Source organism: Cebus imitator, unplaced genomic scaffold (assembly GCF_001604975.1).
Source record: "Cebus imitator isolate Cc_AM_T3 unplaced genomic scaffold, Cebus_imitator-1.0 Scaffold297, whole genome shotgun sequence".
Taxonomy (NCBI): Eukaryota; Metazoa; Chordata; class Mammalia; order Primates; family Cebidae; genus Cebus; species Cebus imitator.
In genome coordinates, this window is record NW_016107612.1 from 371,073 (window position 1) to 389,860 (window position 18,788).

An 18,788-nucleotide genomic window follows, 5' to 3' on the forward strand; every position below is an offset into this window, starting at 1 on the left:
GTATTTTTAGTAGAGACGGGGTTTCACCATGTTGACCAGGATGGTCTCGATCTCTTGACCTTGTGATCCACCCGCCTCGGCCTCCCAAAGTGCTGGGATTACAGGCTTGAGCCACGCCCTATTACTGTGGTTTTATAAGATTTTGGCTCAAGTTTTGAATTGTCGCCCCTTTTTGTAAGGCAAGGACTAGACATTATTTTGATTGCCGTTTTGGGGATGAGCTTGGCAGAATACTTTACTTCGGTTACATTATAATGGTTTCTGGGAGTATATTCCCAGCTTTTGAAAGTATTTTTCTTACTCTAGGACTTGGATGTGAAATCATTGCTGCTAGAGGCTTATGTTAAAGGACAACAAGAATTGCTCTATGTAGTGCCCTTTGTTGCCAAAGTCTTAGAGTCTAGCATTCGTAGTGTGGTGAGTAGATTCTAATATTTTATTCATGGCTAATTTCTAAGCATTGTTTTGTTTTAGCACTAGGTCAGGAGATTATATCCTTAGTTCTTGTGAGGTAAAGCTAGTTAAGTCTGTTTTCCTATCATTATGGCACTTGGATTTCCAATTTGAGAGGCTGGGTGAAATAGGAAAGATTGTAATGGTTGGCTTTGGGGTTTTTTTTGTTTTGTTTTTGAAATGTGATATAGGTGAGAAGGCTAGGGGTTTTCTTCTGGCTACACAAGTATAAGTGTTTATTTTTGGTTATTTTTAAATTCTTGTTTTTTGTTTCTTTTATTCCCCCTACCCCTTTATGTTGTGTTGAATTGTTTTAAATAATCCAAATTAAAGGACACCTTTTGGGCCAACTTAACATAATAGCTTTTCTTTAGGTTTTTAGGCCACCAAACCCTTGGACAATGGCAATTATGAATGTATTAGCTGAGCTACATCAGGAGCATGACTTAAAGGTAATTTACTACTTCCTTGTCCTCTGGAAAATTCTTTGTCTTCACATTATTGAAACTTATAGTGAATGCGTGGTATTTTGGGGGAAGTACTATAATAACTGCAAGTAGAGTAAATTATGAAGAAAACTTAAATTTTGTTTTAAAAATTCTAATCCAATTCTTGAACTATGCAGTTAAACTTGAAGTTTGAAATTGAGGTCCTCTGCAAAAACCTTGCATTAGACATAAATGAGCTAAAGCCTGGAAACCTCCTAAAGGATAAAGATCGCCTGAAGAATTTAGATGAGCAACTTTCTGCTCCAAAGAAAGATGTGAAGCAGCCGGAAGAACTCCCTCCTATCACAACCACAAGTAAGTGTGCTAATTAGTCAAAGAAGGCTTCCTGTTAGCCAGGATATTCTCTTAAATGGTACATGTCCACGTATATAGCAAACTGTAATTTCTCACATAATGTTGTGGTGAAACTTTGTATACTTTTTGGCGAGCCTTCTAATTATCAAGCAAAAGTAATAACTAGGCCTTGTGTTACCTTCTTAGATTCCATCCTGGCAGTTCATGCATAATATTAACTAAATGAGATTTAATCAGTTGCTTCTCATCTCTTGTTGAAGAGGAGGCTAGATCAGATTATCTCCTTTGTTGTGTGAAGTCCCAGAAATAACTGCATATGATGATGGTCTGTTAATCACTTAAATCTGGGGATGGCCAGAGCTGCTTGATTTGCCAAGGGAATGGACTATTTTATCTACAGGAAGAAGATGGGAGAAGGGTACAGGACAATTGATTGACTGGGAGTTGTGGTTACAATAAACTGAGCTTTTCTTTCTTTCTCAGTTCTCAGCAGCTCAGAATCCCCACATAAACCAAGGAACAGGCTAGGTTGAAAACAGACATCTGTAATATAGACCAAGTTTGTGGGACTTGGCCCTGATATTGTGGCATGGCTGCTCAGTTGGTTTCTGTTGTGTGGGACACTGCCACTGACATAGTTTTACATGCTTCGTTATGTATCTCTGTTATAATAACAATTTCCCTTCCAGGGAGGGAAAAATAGTCCTGCTACATCCTCCCCTCATCCCCAATTTAATTAGTTTAATTAGATAATGAGCACTTAGTAATATTAAGCTAATTTTATAGTAAAGTCAATAAATGTACTTTTCAAATCTCTTTATTACTTTACATTTAGCAACTTCTACTACACCAGCTACCAACACCACTTGTACAGCCACGGTTCCACCACAGCCACAGTACAGTTACCATGACATCAATGTCTATTCCCTTGCGGGCCTGGCACCCCACATTACTCTAAATCCAACAGTAAGTAAACACTCCTCCATTCTCCCAGCTTCTAGTTTGTGATAAGGTAAACTTTGGTCACCTTTTCTTCAGCTCTTTGCCTTTCCCTCTGGATTCCTAGATTGTAGAGTTTGTCAGAGAGGATGGAGATCTAGAACTGCTGTGTAGTTCAGTTGGGATTTTTTTTCTTCCCTTAAAAAGTAGAGTGACCAGATGTAGGTTATATTGGTTCCTCATATTCAAACCCATGATACTAAAATTTAGCTGAATATAATCACACTCTTTAGGAATTCCTTACACAGAGTAAAAGATGTTTAATGTATATACCATAGCTTTTTGCTTTTTATTTTCTTTATCATGTCACTTTAGCCTTCTACAATAAACCATTTCTTCTAGCCAAAGGCTGGAAATAAGCTGATTGTGCCTGTGTATAAAATTTCTAGGCTATGATCTTGAAGTAGGACTTAGTGATTTGAGTTATGTTGCTGTGGCCTGGTTCTAGAAGGAGGTCTGATACACAATAAGGTCATGTAAGATGACCTTTCATCAGTCCTTTTCCCTATACTTAGTATTTGCTTTGTACATTCAAGGGGACATTTTATTGTTATCTTTATTTAGCCCTTTTCTACTTAACATATAATCCAGAATCAGTTGAATGGAGTTTTCATGGTCATTACTTTTTAGAAACTGAAAATGTTCACAAATACAAGAGTAACATTAATAAATACATTGAACATTTTGTATTAAAACGAATTGGAAGGTTATCAGAGAAATTATTTTAACCTTGTCCCCCCACTCCTATCCCTGTAGACATACTTAGTTTAGGGGGATGGAGTGGGAGACAGTGGGACACCTAGATCTAAAATTGTGATTCATCAGTGACCTGAACACTATTATATGCTGGTTTAATTTTTTTTTTTTTAAATAACAAATTCAGTAAGTTAAAGGGACCAGGTAAGTTTTGGGGCATAATTTATACCTGCAGTAAAAGACTAGAAACAGTCTTTCAAGTGAAGCCAAACATTTCAGTGGGTACTGTAAAATGATCACTAATCTGATGAATTAATTTTAATTTTAATAGTTTTTGTAGGAAGTTTTTTTCTATAAACTTTATTCTTTTTATATTTTCCCAAGCTAGTAGAGAAGTTGCTTTAAGAGTACTTTAGCCACAAATTTTTAAGTAGGCCAGTAGTGTGTCTTTAAGTAGTTAATGCATGTTATAATGAACAATTTATTCATTAAACTTGGACTAAAAAAATAGACATACCTGTCATTGTGTGTCACAGGGTATGCTGAATACTGGAGGCCAATTTCTGTTACTTGAATTTTTCCATTGGTTAATTTTAAGTAGAAACTGGTAATTTTTGGTTAACCTTGATTTACAAAATCATGAGTGTGATTGCCAGTAGGAATTGGATTGTCTTATTTAAACAAGGTGTTGACTTTGTCCTCCCCAATCCCCCAGATTCCCTTGTTTCAGGCCCATCCACAGTTGAAGCAGTGTGTGCGTCAGGCAATTGAACGGGCTGTCCAGGAATTAGTCCATCCTGTGGTGGATCGATCAATTAAGATTGCCATGACTACTTGTGAGCAAATAGTCAGGAAGGATTTTGCTCTGGATTCGGAGGAATCTCGAATGCGAATAGCAGCTCATCACATGATGCGTAACTTGACAGCTGGAATGGCTATGATTACATGCAGAGAACCTTTGCTCATGAGCATATCTACCAACCTAAAAAACAGTTTTGCCTCAGCCCTTCGTGTAAGTTGGCTATTTCCTTGGTGTAGGTACAAAATTTATTACTGTTCGTAAAAATTTTTTTCTGTGCCTGTATGTGGCACTGGACTTTACCACTTATTCTTAATAATCACCATATTTGTTTGATGTCTTCCATCATCTTAGATTGTAATTCTGTGAGGCAAAACATCGTGTCTGTTTTTTTTTTGGGGGGGCTGTTATATCCTTAACACAATGTTCGTCAGATAGTAGATACCCAAATATTTGTTGGTTTAAATAAAGATTTAAAAAGGAATATATTATCTAACAATCTCATTTCTGTTAACCAGGAAGAATTAATTAAAGCTGTTTGAGAAGGCCATTATAAAATGAACTAAAGTGATTTTGCATGTGTACATACCTTCTTCAAATAATTCAGTTACTAGTTTTGACTCTCAGATACCATGGTTAATAATTCAGATATCATGATTAATGATTTGTTTACTGCTTTATTGATTTTTTGTTTGTTTTTAACATTTGTTTCATGAGATAGGATCTCACTCTGTAGCCTAGGCTAGAGTACATTGGTATAATTTCAGCTCACTGCATCCTCCACCTCTTGGGTTCAAGTGATTCTCATGCTTCAGCCTCCCAAGTAGCTGGGATTACAGGCATGTGCTACCACGCCCAGCTGATTTATGTATTTATTTAGTAGAGACAGGGTTTTGCCTCATTGGCTAGGCTGGTCTGAAATTCCTGGCCTCAAGTGATCTACCTGCATTGGCCTCCCAAAGTGCTGGGATTACAGGCATGAGCCACCACGCTTGGCCTACTTTAGTGATTTTAAGGCATATTCACAGTAAACTGATAAGGTGTATAGGGTATTTTTATCTTGCAAGTGAGGAAGCAATTAAGACTATTTCAAGATCACAGCTGATTTATAAGTAGAGCCATAATTTAAAATGCATTTGCCAAATGCACTGTATTTTCTACTATCCTGTCTGTCCACGCCAACTTTCAAGTCTTTTTCCTTCAATTTCCCCCTCCCCATTAATAGACTGCTTCCCCACAACAAAGGGAGATGATGGATCAGGCAGCTGCTCAATTAGCTCAGGACAATTGTGAGTTGGCTTGCTGTTTTATTCAGAAGACCGCAGTAGAAAAAGCAGGCCCTGAGATGGACAAGAGATTAGCAACTGTAAGTGTTTAGAATTTGCCTTTTAAGATTTTCTTTTTTAATTTAAAGAAGTGCCTTATAACAAGAACCTCAGTGACTTTTTTTGTTTGCAGGAATTTGAGCTGAGAAAACATGCTAGGCAAGAAGGACGCAGATACTGTGATCCTGTCGTCTTAACTTATCAAGCCGAACGGATGCCAGAGCAAATCAGGCTGAAAGTGAGAATTGGGGCTCTGTCTCTCCCTGCTCCATCTTTGCTTTATTTTGAATGTTCTTGTTGATTGAACTCCTTAATGGGACTAGGACAGCAGGGTTAAATGTTGTTTATGAGAAAACATCTTAACTTGATAGCATTTCACTTAATAGCTGCCTGTGGAGCGGGTATGAAATAGCTCTAAATGCCCCTGCTTCTCCAGATTTGTCAAAGTGCTGCTACTGTCAGGAGTCCGTGTACCTGCTAGTGTTCATGTTTCCCAGCCTGGGCTTCTCCCATTAATAGTTGCTTATTATTCCCAATGAGACAGTGAGAAATCTGATAATGTTTACCAGCTCCAAGGAAGAATTGCACTGGCATCATCCCATATGAGGCATTTTCCAAGAGAAACAAATAATTTATAAATGAGGGTGACTCTTAGCAGGATTCAGGGAAATGGGAAGCCCTCTTTGAACTGCATTTGTGTGTGCATGCATGCTTAATTATGCTGTTATATATTGTAATGATTCTTGTGTCTCTGTGCTTACCCACATGCAGACTTCCACTTTCATAACAATTTCTTTTGATTGTTGAGCGAATTCTGTCAATATAGGTTTTCTTCTTTCAAGGTTGGTGGTGTGGACCCAAAGCAGCTGGCTGTTTATGAAGAGTTTGCACGCAATGTTCCTGGCTTCTTGCCTACAAATGACCTAAGTCAGCCCACAGGATTTTTAGCTCAGCCCATGAAGGTAAATGTGTATTAAATTAAATTGAGTGTTTTACCAATTAATTTAAATGTTTTTGACATTTAATATATTTTTTTACTTGCTTCCTCGGAGCATAATTTATAGGAAAAACCCATAGTTGTTGAGTTGTAGGTATTCTTTTTGTCCAATTAAGTATGACATATAGGGGATTAAGGAAAAAATTGACATGGGTGATTTAACTTTAATGTTTGGGGAAATTAGGGGAATTTGCATGGTAACATCATAACTTCCTGTCTTTTTTAAAATTATTTTTTTGAGACAGGGTCCTTCTCTGTCACTCACACTGGAGTGCAGTAGCATGATCTTAGCTCATTGCAACCTCCACTTCCCAGGTTCAAGCGATCCTCCCACCTCAGCCTCCTGAGGAACTAGTACTACAGGCGTGTGCCACCATGCTCAGCTAATTTTTGTATTTTTTATAAAGATGAGGTTTTGCCATGTTGCCCAGGCTAGATCTGAATTCCTGACCTCAAGTGATCGCCCACCTCAGCCTCCCAAAGTGCCGGGATTACAGGTCTGAGCCACTGTTCCCAGCCTTCCCCTGCTTTTTAAATAAAAGAATTTCCTAAAATTTTCAAAGGTGTTTACAGAAAGCTTTGAAATATAGGGAAAAAACACTTTCCCCCTGAGTAAGTTTCTGACCTGATGTCCCCATCACTCCTGAATCCTTTGGTTTGTATTTGTTTACAAAATCTTTTTTCTGTGTGACCATGGTACAACCATTAAGCTCAGAAATGAATACTAATACCTTACTCCATCTAATTAATTCATAGACCTCATTGAAGTTTCACCAAGTGTCCCAGTAATGTGTACTAAAAGACTTTAGAATTGCTTCACATTGCTTCCGTTGTCTTATTTTTTAAGTCTCCCTCAGTTCTACCTGGTGTAGATAACTTTTTTTTTTTTTTTTAATCGTTCATGACCATAACACATCTGAAGATTATAGGCTAATTATTTTCTAAATGGTTTGATTTGTTTGTCCAGTGTATTCTCATGACTGGATTCAGGTAATGCGTTTTTTGAAAATAGGAATAACTCAGAAGTAATCTTCTATTCTTACTCTGTCCTATCAGGCTTTGACAGTTGGACTGAGTATTGTATTTTTTCACGGTTTGGAATACTTACTTTCTTAGGATGTAGATGTCTTAGTAGATGGTACAGGTGGTGTTGCTCTCAGTCTGTCTCATTATTACTGATGATCTCTTCGATCACTTGATTATGCTGCTGTCTGACAGGTTTTCCTGTCTCAAATGAAGCAGCTCTTCCCTTTTGCCTGCCTTGTACTGCCCCACCTGATGGTATTAATACTGAATAGCTCAGGAAGAAGGAATGGAAGAAGTCCTCCATGTTTGAATGTCAAAATAAGAAAAAGGGAGTAAACATATTAATAGACCTCTGTTTGATACATGTGTCAATAAAAAACCTTAACATTCTTTTGTCTCTTGTTGGTTGTTTCCTTCTCTAAAACAGCAAGCTTGGGCAACAGATGATGTAGCTCAGATTTATGATAAGTGTATTACAGAACTGGAGCAGCATCTGCATGCCATCCCACCAACTTTGGCCATGAACCCGCAAGCTCAGGCTCTTCGAAGTCTCTTGGAGGTTGTAGTTTTATCTCGAAACTCTCGGGATGCCATAGCTGCTCTTGGATTGCTCCAAAAGGTTGGTTCTTAAGCTATTACTTGTAGAAAATACTAGGTGTGTAAACGTTCAGTGACTTGCACCACCATCTGCATATTTATGCAGTTACATTTAAGAATTCTTAATAGAAATCAAGTTCTATAAGTAGGTGATTTTTTTTTTTCCAGTGTAGAATGCAGTCATGGAAGTTTTGAATGGTAACGTTGGAAATCTTTATATTTTTCTTAAAGATATTTCAGAAATGTGATTTTTAGAACCTTTAAAAGATAGCGCTTGAGTGAGAGAGAGAGAGAGTGTGTGTGTGTGTGTGTATGTAAGAGACAGGGTCTCTCTCTGTCACTCAGGCTTGAGTACAGTGATGTGATCATGGGCTCACGTGAGCTTCCCACATCAGCCTCTTGAATAGCTGGGATTACAGGTGTGCACTGCCATGCCAAGCTAATTTTTAATTTTTTTGCGGAGACAGGTCTTGCTTTGTTGCCCAGGCTATTCTCAAACTCAAGTGGCCCTCACACCATAGCCTCCCAAAGTGTTGGGATTATAGGCATGAGCCAGTGAGCCCAGCTGCCCTTTAGATTTTCAGGGACAGGTTGATCCAAGAATTTGGATCAGGATAGGTAGGGAGCCTTGGGTTTTAACTACAGCAGAGCTTTTTATGAAAATGAAGAACACAAAATGAACTTAACTAGATAGAATTTAGAGTCTGTGTGATAAGCAACTGAAAAGGATGTTTGGAGAGTGGAAAGGACAGTCTTGAGGCTTTGGAAGGTATTTGGTAGTGGGCGTTGAGATTTGATTTCTGACTGTGATAGTTGGGGCTGAGCACTGTATTTTCCATGGTTTTGAACGCTTTCTTTCTCTCATAGGCTGTAGAGGGCTTACTAGATGCCACAAGTGGTGCTGATGCTGACTTGCTGCTGCGCTACAGGGAATGCCACCTCTTGGTACTAAAAGCTCTGCAGGATGGCCGGGCATATGGGTCTCCATGGTGCAACAAACAGATCACAAGGTCAGTAGCCATCTTGGAATAGTTGTGAGTGTTGGACTACGATCGCCTTTTCGATATAGATAGCACTGTTTATGTCCAGGGGTTTCCCTTTTTTCTAGTAGGTAGATTGGAGGGACACTTGGACTTTCTACTTCTGAGAGGTGAGAATTGTTAAGTAGTTATTTTCCATCTGGTCTCTACCTTCTCCTCATGTTGGATATAGAAAAAACCAGTACCTTGTTTTGGGGAATAAATTATAGGTCATTGTTTTAAAAGGTTTTAGTGATTTCTCAGAAGTGTTATTCATGTATAAGTACGTTAATGTCTTAAATGGAATCCTCTGTTTCCTAGGATTTGAAAGCAAAACCTGGGCTATCTGTTGTTCTGTTTCATTACTGGCTGTTTTTAAATTTGGACACTGATTGTGTTGAATCTCAAGGCATTCTTAATTTGGAGCAAATTCCCATGAATAAAATGAGCACTTTATTTTATACAGTATAGCCATACTGTATAAAGGTTAGATGAATAAAGACATTTGAACCTTTTCTAGGTGCCTAATTGAATGTCGGGATGAATATAAATATAATGTGGAGGCTGTGGAGCTGCTAATTCGCAATCATTTAGTTAATATGCAGCAGTATGATCTTCACCTAGCGCAGGTATGGAAGGAATTTACTTGCAGGGACAAAAGGACTCCGGGAAGTATGTTTGCTCTTAAGTGTTTTCCCTCTTAAATTGTGTTTTCTGTGTTGCCAGTCAATGGAGAATGGTTTAAACTACATGGCTGTGGCATTTGCTATGCAATTGGTGAAAATCCTGCTGGTGGATGAAAGGAGCGTTGCCCATGTTACCGAGGCAGATCTATTCCACACCATTGAAACCCTCATGAGAATTAATGCTCATTCCAGAGGCAATGCTCCAGAAGGGTGAGGATGAAATGCTTTGAGATCCCTGTGCATTTAGTAGTCTCCTAGTATCTTTAGGAATGAATGTGCAGACTTACCAAGATTACTTGTTGTAACTGCTTTACCAACAAGCTGTGGGTGAGTAGCTTCGGTGAGGGCAAAAGCTTAATTTACTGCCAAGCCTTTTTGGCGTAGAGCAGTACATATGGTACCAGACTTAGTGTCAGAGTCCTGTGTTTAAGCCCTGGTCATGCCACTTAAAAGCTTTCTGATTTTAGGCAAATTGACTTACCCTCCTTAAACTTTTTTTTTTTTAAAGACAGAGTCTCACTTTGTCACCAGGCTGGAATGCAGTGGTGCAATCTTGGCTCACTGCAACCTCTGCTTCTTGGGTTCCGGCGATTCTCCTGCCTCAGCTTCCTGAGTAGCTGAGACTACAGGCACGTGCCACCACGCCCAGCTAGTTTTTCTAAAGAGACTTTTTCACCATCTTGGCCAGGATGGTCTCGATCCCTTGACCTCGCGATCCACCCGCTTTGGCTTCCCAAAGTGCTGGGATTACAGACGTGAGCCACCGTGCTCTGGCAACCTATTCCTTATATAAAAAGGAAATAATTTCTCAAAGAACGATTGAAAATCAAGAGAAGTAACCTAAAGAAAGCATGGTACATAGTAGGCAAGCAGCGAATATTTATTGACTCTGAACATCAGCTTCATTTCAGTGAACACATATTTTGGGCAAGAAGTAACTTAACTGCCTGGCGCGGTGGCTCAAGCCTGTAATCCCAGCACTTTGGGAGGCCGAGGCAGGTGGATCACGAGGTCAAGAGATCGAGACCATCCTGGCCAACATGGTGAAACCCCATCTCTACTAAAAATACAAAAAATTAGCTGGGCGTGGTGGTGCGTGCCTGTAATCCCAGCTACTCAGGAGGCTGAGGCAGGAGAATTGCCTGAACCCAGGAGGCGGAGGTTGCGGTGAGCCGAAATCGCGCCATTGCACTCCAGCCTGGGTAACATGAGTGAAACTCCGTCTCAGAAAGAGAAAAAGAAAAAAAAGAAGTAACTTAACTGAGGGCAGTCATTTGCATGTTATGTGCTCATAAGCAGATAAGAAGAGACCAAGGATAGTTTTGCTTCAGTGTGGAAGTGGTAAAGTGAAGTGGTAAGCCACTCTTGTGGTTGCTGTTAAATAAGTAATTTATCCATCTGTGTCTGTAAAATGACAACTATGAGTAGACTGATTTTCACCATGGATTTATTGTATTAGATTGCCCCAGCTGATGGAAGTAGTGCGATCCAACTATGAAGCAATGATTGATCGTGCTCATGGAGGCCCAAACTTTATGATGCATTCTGGGATCTCTCAAGCCTCAGAGTACGATGACCCTCCAGGCCTGAGGGAGAAGGCAGAGTATCTTCTGAGGGAATGGGTGAATCTCTACCATTCAGCAGCAGCTGGCCGCGACAGTACCAAAGCTTTCTCTGCGTTTGTTGGACAGGTAGAGCTTTTGGAAAGAAAGGTGCTTTTTATTCAACATAAGTAGGGTGTGATGCCTCCAATATTAAAGCTCAGTATTACTTCCCTGTTGTCAGACAGTTACTTCCATACTCATGCAAATAAAAAATGTCATCATTATATGGTCAAATTATAGCCTGTTTTCTCATGGTTGATCACTAAGCAATAAAGTCAACGTTTCCTGCCCATTGTTGGTTCTGTATATTCCATTTCAGTTGTCACAGCTACAAAGTACAATGGGTCAGATAATGAATAATGAAACTGCCAAATGTAATTTTACTAGCACTGATGGGACCGTGGGCTAATAAATATGTAAAATTCTCACAGTAGCCCACATTAAAAAGATACAACAAAACAAAATGCTTAACTATTTAAATGGTAGAGTGTTTTAAGGTATTTTCTAGTTTAAATATTTATTTAAACATAGTGACTTTTTTTTGGAAAATAATTTCAAGTATTTCTTTTCATTAGATTTAATGCAAATTGGACTTTTGAGTTAAAGTGTTAGGATCAAAGCTCCTAGCTGAAAATCAGGAATGTTTGTGAATAGGATGAACATGAAAAGGGAGCCATAGTACCATTTAGCATTCTGTTTTTGATTGTCACTGGCTCCTTTCAGCGACTGTGAGGGAATCAGACCCATTAAGTCCATGTGTCCCAGTTATAACTTGGCAAGAGTGGTACTTTAACTGAATTGACCTTGGAATTTCCTATATTAGAACTGCTGTGATGTTTTTTTCAGGGCGAGTTATCTGCTTATTTCTGCAGATTGACCATTAAATTTCTTCAAACTGAACCCAAAATTGAGGTATATTGGTAAAGAAAGGTGACAAATCAGGTCTCTTTTCAAATAAATGACAATTGAATGTGGAAGGGCTGACTTGAATTCTAAAAGTTATTTGAAATTGGATTTACTTTTCAAAATGAATGTTACTCAGTAAATCATACTGAGTATATTTCTCCCCGAAAGAATCCAGGGAATTACAAAACATACCCTACTGAAAAGCTGTTACTGCATGTTTGTAGTCTGATTTATAATTTGAAAGGAAGAAATTGGAATCCATTGGTCTTTGTGACCATTGCTATTTCATGGGTATGGATGTGGCACCTGTTTCTGCCCTTCCTGTTGGCTTATTTGCTCTCATTTCTTCTTTCTCTTGAAAAAGATAGTATATTACACTTTCCTGTTTCGTATCCTTTTGAAAATTCTTTCCTCCTTTTGCTCCTCCTTGATCACAGCACTCTGTCCTTATTCCTCTCTCTCTGTTAGTTTTTCAGATACCAATGTAGACAAAAAGTCCTTATGCCATGCTGGCATTCTGTCCCAGCAAGGGTACGATATTATCATAGTCTTAACCAGTTCAGTTGTCTTAACTGCTTATCAGGGACAGTTATTTCAAAAATTTAAAGATAACCTTGAAGTTTTTTTTCTGAGCTTGGTTTCTTTCTTTAGTGAGTACTGACCTGTTCTTCCTCTGTAGCCTTAATGTGTATTTCACTGTTGTCTTTTTTTTTTTTTTAAGGGGTGATGAGAACTAGCCAAATAACAATCCCGCCATGCATTAGTTCTAGTGTATATGTCATATAGTTTCTAATTTTTCCTTTCTTTTAAATAACTTGCATTTCCCACATTGTTTTAACTTAATATAACATTTCATTACATTAAAATACTTAGACTAGATTTGTATGTATTTCCATTTGGCGCTTATCTATTGTACAAATTACTGATTTTTCTGGGGGTAGCTGCAGTTTTAAAAGCTTTGTTACTGGTTAAATCAGTTTGTGGAAATTATCTTCAAATCCTTGAGAAGTAAATTATCTTAAATTCTGTGAGGAAGTAAAATAGATGTTATTTAGTCTCCTCCTTGGAGTTCACAATGTCTGAATATGATTTAGAGAGTTACTAACAGTTGATTTTATTTGCATGGTTAATTTTCCACATTATTTTGTGGTGACCTGATCCAAATTGCCATGATATTATCTGTCGGTTTCCATCTTCTCTCTTCTAAAAACTGGATGAATTCTGTCATGGCACCTTAATGGGAAAATAATTCTCCTGATGACACATTTTTTACAATGTAAGAATTAGAAATATGACAGTAGGAACAAATGAGAGTATACTTTTAACATGAAAATTAAAGGTATATGAAGTTTATTTGTGTGTTATCTCATTGTGTCTCTGTTTTTTGTTCCTGTGGTAGATGCACCAGCAAGGAATACTAAAGACTGATGATCTCATAACACGGTTCTTTCGTCTGTGTACTGAAATGTGTGTTGAAATCAGTTACCGTGCTCAAGCTGAGCAGCAGCACAATCCTGCTGCTAATCCCACTATGATCCGAGCCAAGTGCTATCACAACCTGGATGCCTTTGTTCGACTCATTGCACTGCTCGTGAAACACTCAGGGGAGGCCACCAACACTGTCACAAAGATTAATCTGCTGAACAAGGTCTGAAATCTTTTCTTGCCTTAGTCTTAGTCTACATCTCTAGGGTGTTTTTTTTTTCTTCTTTTTTTCGAGAGAGCATCACTGTGTCACCAAGAATGGATGCCTCCCAAGTAGCTGGGAATACAGGCATTAGTCTTGATGTCTAGAATGTTCTAGTTTTAGTAGAGACAGGGTCTCAACATGTTGCCCAGGCTGATCTTGAACTCCTGGCCTCAAGTGATCTGCTTGCCTGGGCTTCTGAAGGTGCTGGGATTATAGGCATGAGCCACCATGCCCGACCACATCAGTGGTTCTTAACCCTATTGGGGCCAACCCTTCCTCAAAACATTTTGTTGATGCCTTTTTTCTGTTCTTGAATTAAATTTGTAGACCGCCGTGTCTTAGAAATAGAATATAGTGCCTTAACTGAAGTATAAAAAGAAAGAGATCATAATGTATTTCAATGTTAATACTTGGTATTGACTAATACAAATTTGCCTCATACAGAGAATCACTGTGAGTGGGTGGCTAGAAGTGCCTTCTGATAGACTGGCAGCTCAAGTACATGAGTGACATTAGTCATTGGCTTGATGTACACAGCAGAGTTCCTGGAAATTTGAATATTTAAACAGTACAAAAAAATGTGTAAAAATGGACTTTGATTTTGGATTTGGGAAATTAAGAGATGTGTTCTTCAAGTCCCTCACTGTTCAGTGGGCAAGTCAAGTGGAATGGGATCTCTGCAACCTAACAGCTTACTGCCCCCTACCTACTAAATGCCAAGACAAATGTAAATTACTGCCATATATCAACTTCTTGTCAGACCAGAAGAATTAGATTGTTATATTCTGTTAACATGGTGAAATATAAGGGGCCTTCCTGATTTCTAGAGCTGAAGAAAAACCATTGGCCATTGGTAGCAAATATTCAGGTGTGGTCCAAGGCTGTTGAAATTCAGGGAAACAAACAAAACACTGAAGGCTGAGTAAAACCAATTGATGGCCCCATCGGCTACCAGCATGTAATTTTGTATTCAAATGGCATATATGCATTCCTTTTTGTCGGGTTTAAGAATACAAAGTTTAAAAAGCATGACTTCAAAGTGGTGAGTGAATTATCGAATGATTAATAAGCTCTAATTTGTGTTTTATATAGGTCCTTGGTATAGTAGTGGGAGTTCTCCTTCAGGATCATGATGTTCGTCAGAGTGAATTTCAGCAGCTTCCTTACCATCGAATTTTTATCATGCTGCTCTTGGAACTCAATGCACCTGAGCATGTGTTGGAAACCATTAATTTTCAGACACTTACAGCTTTCTGGTGAGTATTGTGTTTGAGATTTCGTGTTAAGGTTTGCTGGATTAATATAGTAAAATTGTAGGAATAGAACCCTTGAGCCCTTTGAGCCTTCGTTCATGTGCTGTTCACTGTTTTTAAGTTGGACCGTGCTTCTGACTAAGGTTTTTCTTCTTTCAGCAATACATTCCACATCTTGAGGCCTACCAAAGCTCCTGGCTTTGTATATGCCTGGCTTGAACTGATTTCCCATCGGATATTTATTGCAAGAATGCTGGCACATACGCCACAGCAGAAGGTGTGGCTGCAGTTTATCTCCTGTATAAGACTATAACTACATGGGCTTATCAGCACTGCCTATAGATTTCTATTAGCATTTAGTAGTCATTATACTTCTTCCAAACTTAGTTGAGAGTTCTGTTTATTGTTCACTCAAGTCTTGAGAGAGGTTTAACCAAGTACCTGACTGCCTCTGCCTGAAAGCCATTCCTCAGTGATTAGGTGTTGCTGCTTCAAGTCAGTTGTGGGTCACCTGTGTCAGTCTCTCAAGGTTTTATTTATTTTTTTCCTTTCTTTCGCTTAAAATGTTTTGCTTCTGTATGCACAGAATGATTTATATATTTGTCAGTAAAGGGTTTTTTTTAGGGGGAGAGGGGGAAGGGGTATTGTTTTTACTTATTTAGAGACGGAGTCCTGCTCTGTTGCCCAGGCTAGAGTGCAGTGGTGCAATCTCGGCTCACTGTAACCTCCACCTCCCTGGTTCAAGCACTTCTGCCTCAGCCTCCCAAGTAGCTGGGTTTACAGCCGCCTACCACTGTGCCTGGTTAATTTTTGTATTCTTAGTAGAGACGGGGTTTCACCATCCTGGCCAGGCTGGTCTCGAACTCCTAATCTCGTGATCCACCTGCCTTGGCCTCCTAAGGTGCTGGGATTACAGGCATCAGCCACTGTGCCCTGCCAGTTTTTTTTTTTAAAGTTAAAATCCATGTGTGCCCTCCTAAATATCTGAATAAATCTCTGGGTAATAGGGCTCTGGAGCTTGTTGGTTTTATAGATTTTCACTCTTAAATGCTGAAGTTCTCACACTTAAGGCTGAGGTCTACTGGACTACTTTATTTTGAAGGATTATGATCAAGTTCTGTTAAAGAGTTCTTAATTTAATTGGTAATACAATACAGTTAACATGAGAAGTTTTTTTTCCTCCCATCTTGGAATTAAATTGGCAAATGAATACTGCAGAAACTACCATTATTTGGCCCTTCGGATCAAAAGAAATGTGACTGCTATGTAATATGGAGGGAACTTGACAAAAAAAAGGAAGGTGAAATAGCCCTTAAATGAAGTTGGTTTTCTTTGGTGGAGACCAGCATTCTAGGAGGAAGAAACACAACATATGAAATACAATTATCCAATAATTCATTGTATGGTTGTGAAAGGGTGAGCAAGCCAACTTTGTCTGAAAATAGAGGATTCATGTTGTGGACTTAACAAGATTATTTGCCAAGAGTTGGGTTGCAAGAGGGAGAAGAAATGATTGAGACTCAATAAGGAATTAAGAAAACAGATTTCTTGTTAGTTTATGCAGTTGACTGTTTTGTGTTCTATCAGAAGTTTCCTCAAGGTTTCATCCTCCCTTTTTAAATTTTGCTACAAGCACACAGAGATCATTATGTCTTGAAATCTCTGGAGCCAGTTGTTTGTTTCAAATATTATTTCTCACTATCTTCATAATAACTTAAGTCCTTTTAAATGCCAATCTTTTTTTTTTTTTTTTCTTTTTTTTGAGATGGAGTTTCACTCTTGTTGCCCAGGCTGGAGTGCAATGGCATGATCTCGGCTCACTGCAACCTTCACCTCCCAGGTTCAAGCAATTCTCCTGCCTCAGCCTCCCAAGTAGCTGGGATTACAGGTGCCTGCCACCATGCCCGGCTAATTTTTTGCATTTTTAGTAGACATGTGGTTTCACCATGTTGGCCTGGCTGGTCTTGAACTCCTGACCTCAGGTGATCCACCCACCCGCCTCGGCCTCCTAAAGTACTGGGATTACAGGCGTGAGCCACTGTGCCCGGCCTTTAATGCCAATCTTTAGTAGAGGTACACCGTTAGTATTCTCTACTTACATTAGCATGAAGAAAATAAGTCAGTGTAGCTGCTTGGGTGACTTCTAGTGGTTGAAAAACAGCTGAGTATAATTATGACTCATGTATATTTCTTTCTTTCAGGGGTGGCCTATGTATGCACAGCTACTGATTGATTTATTCAAATATTTAGCTCCTTTCCTTAGAAATGTGGAACTCACCAAACCTATGCAAATCCTCTACAAGGTAATTAACTTGGATTTATTATAAATTAAAATAACTTTGAGATCTTTTTTTTTTGAGACGGAGTTTCACTCATGTTACCAGGCTGGAGTGCAATGGCGCGATCTCGGCTCACCGCAACCTCCGCCTCCTGGGTTCAGGCAATTCTCCTGCCTCAGCCTCCTGAGTAGCTGGGATTATAGGCACGCACCACCATGCCCAGCTAATTTTTTGTATTTTTTTTAGTAGAGACGGGGTTTCACCAAGTTGACCAGGATGGTCTTGATCTCCTGACCTCGTGATCCACCCGCCTTGGCCTCCCAAAGTGCTGGGATTACAGGCTTGAGCCACCACGCCCGGCTACTTTGAGATCTTAAAACAAAGTACACTTCAGGAGTCTGAGGCCTTGTTTTGTTTTTATTAAGCATTTAAGACGACATACATTAATTCAGAAAAGTGCAGAAATCAAATGTACTTGAATAACCAGCACCCAAATTGTACAAGTGTTTGTATGTTCAACTTTAGAAGATACTGCAGCTTTACAGTGTTTGTACCAGTTTACACTTTTGAACAGCACAGAAGAGTTACTGTTTTTCCCACATCTTGCCATACTTGGTATTGTCTGTTTTTCATTTTAGCCTTTTTGGAAGTTATACTGTGAGATCTCTTTGTGGATTTAATTTGCATTTCCTTGATGATTTCTCTCTCTCTCTCTTTTTTTTTTTTTTGGGTGGGGGGCGGGGTGCGGAGTCAGAGTCTCTCTGAAAACCCAGGCTGGAGTGCAGTGGCACAATCCGAGTTACTAAACTTCTGCCTCCCAGGTTCAAGTGATACTTGTGCCTCAGCTTCCCTAGTAGCTGGGACTACAGGCATGTGTCACCACGCCTGGCTAATTTTTTGTGTATTTAGTAGACATGGGGTTTCATCATGTTGGTCATGCTTGTCTCAAACTCCTGACTTTAAGTGAGCAGTCCACCTCAGCCTTCCAAAGTGCTGGGATTATAGGCATAAGCCACTGCACCGGGCCTCCTTGATGATTTCTTAATGAGGTTTTCATGTATAGATCAGCTGTGGATATCACCATCACCTTTTTGTGATGCTCTTTTTCCAGTCTTTTGGCTCTTGTTTGTATTTTTATGTATTAAGTAATTCTTTATATATTCTAAATACAAGCCCTTTGTTATTACATATTCAGACATGTCCCACTCTCACAGCTTGTGCTTTACCTCCCTTAAAGGAAGGTTGAAGTGTTTTTTGAGGAACAGAAGCTTTAAAACTTATTGTAGTCAAAACTGTAGATTTTTAAACTTCTGTTAAAAAGTTCCTTTTTGTGACTTGGTGTAGGAAATTTTTGCATGTCTCAACGTGGTAAGTTGTTCTATCTTTCACCTATCTGAATTGTCAGTTTATGGGCATAAAATCGTTTAATGTTCTAAAACTATTTTTCATGACTGTAGGATCTGTAATGTCATTCCTGACATTAGTAATTTTTGTATTTTCTCTACTAGTCTTGGTTAGGGTTTATCAGTTGATTAATCTTTTATAATAACTAACTTGGGCTTTGATTTCCTCCCTTTTCAGTACTTTACAAAATTTATTATATGCTTTTACTTTGCTTTCTTTGGTTTTCATTAGTTCTTTTTTTTTTTTTTTTTT

General features: G+C 38.9%; 1 protein-coding gene across 1 annotated transcript in view; it reads left to right on the forward strand.

Moving 5' to 3' along the window:
• The window catches only part of CNOT1 (CCR4-NOT transcription complex subunit 1), a 93,740-nt gene that overhangs the window by 66,764 nt on the left and 8,188 nt on the right, over nt 1-18,788 (forward strand). The window contains exons 27-43 of the mRNA XM_037729268.1: nt 307-417; nt 828-905; nt 1,079-1,256; nt 2,092-2,222; nt 3,667-3,963; nt 4,976-5,116; nt 5,209-5,313; nt 5,918-6,037; nt 7,526-7,717; nt 8,563-8,705; nt 9,235-9,343; nt 9,441-9,610; nt 10,860-11,091; nt 13,310-13,558; nt 14,693-14,856; nt 15,013-15,130; nt 17,055-17,156. Of these exons, the coding sequence (XP_037585196.1) occupies nt 307-417; nt 828-905; nt 1,079-1,256; nt 2,092-2,222; nt 3,667-3,963; nt 4,976-5,116; nt 5,209-5,313; nt 5,918-6,037; nt 7,526-7,717; nt 8,563-8,705; nt 9,235-9,343; nt 9,441-9,610; nt 10,860-11,091; nt 13,310-13,558; nt 14,693-14,856; nt 15,013-15,130; nt 17,055-17,156 (2,640 nt within the window). The remainder of the gene's footprint in view (nt 1-306; nt 418-827; nt 906-1,078; nt 1,257-2,091; nt 2,223-3,666; nt 3,964-4,975; nt 5,117-5,208; nt 5,314-5,917; nt 6,038-7,525; nt 7,718-8,562; nt 8,706-9,234; nt 9,344-9,440; nt 9,611-10,859; nt 11,092-13,309; nt 13,559-14,692; nt 14,857-15,012; nt 15,131-17,054; nt 17,157-18,788) is intronic.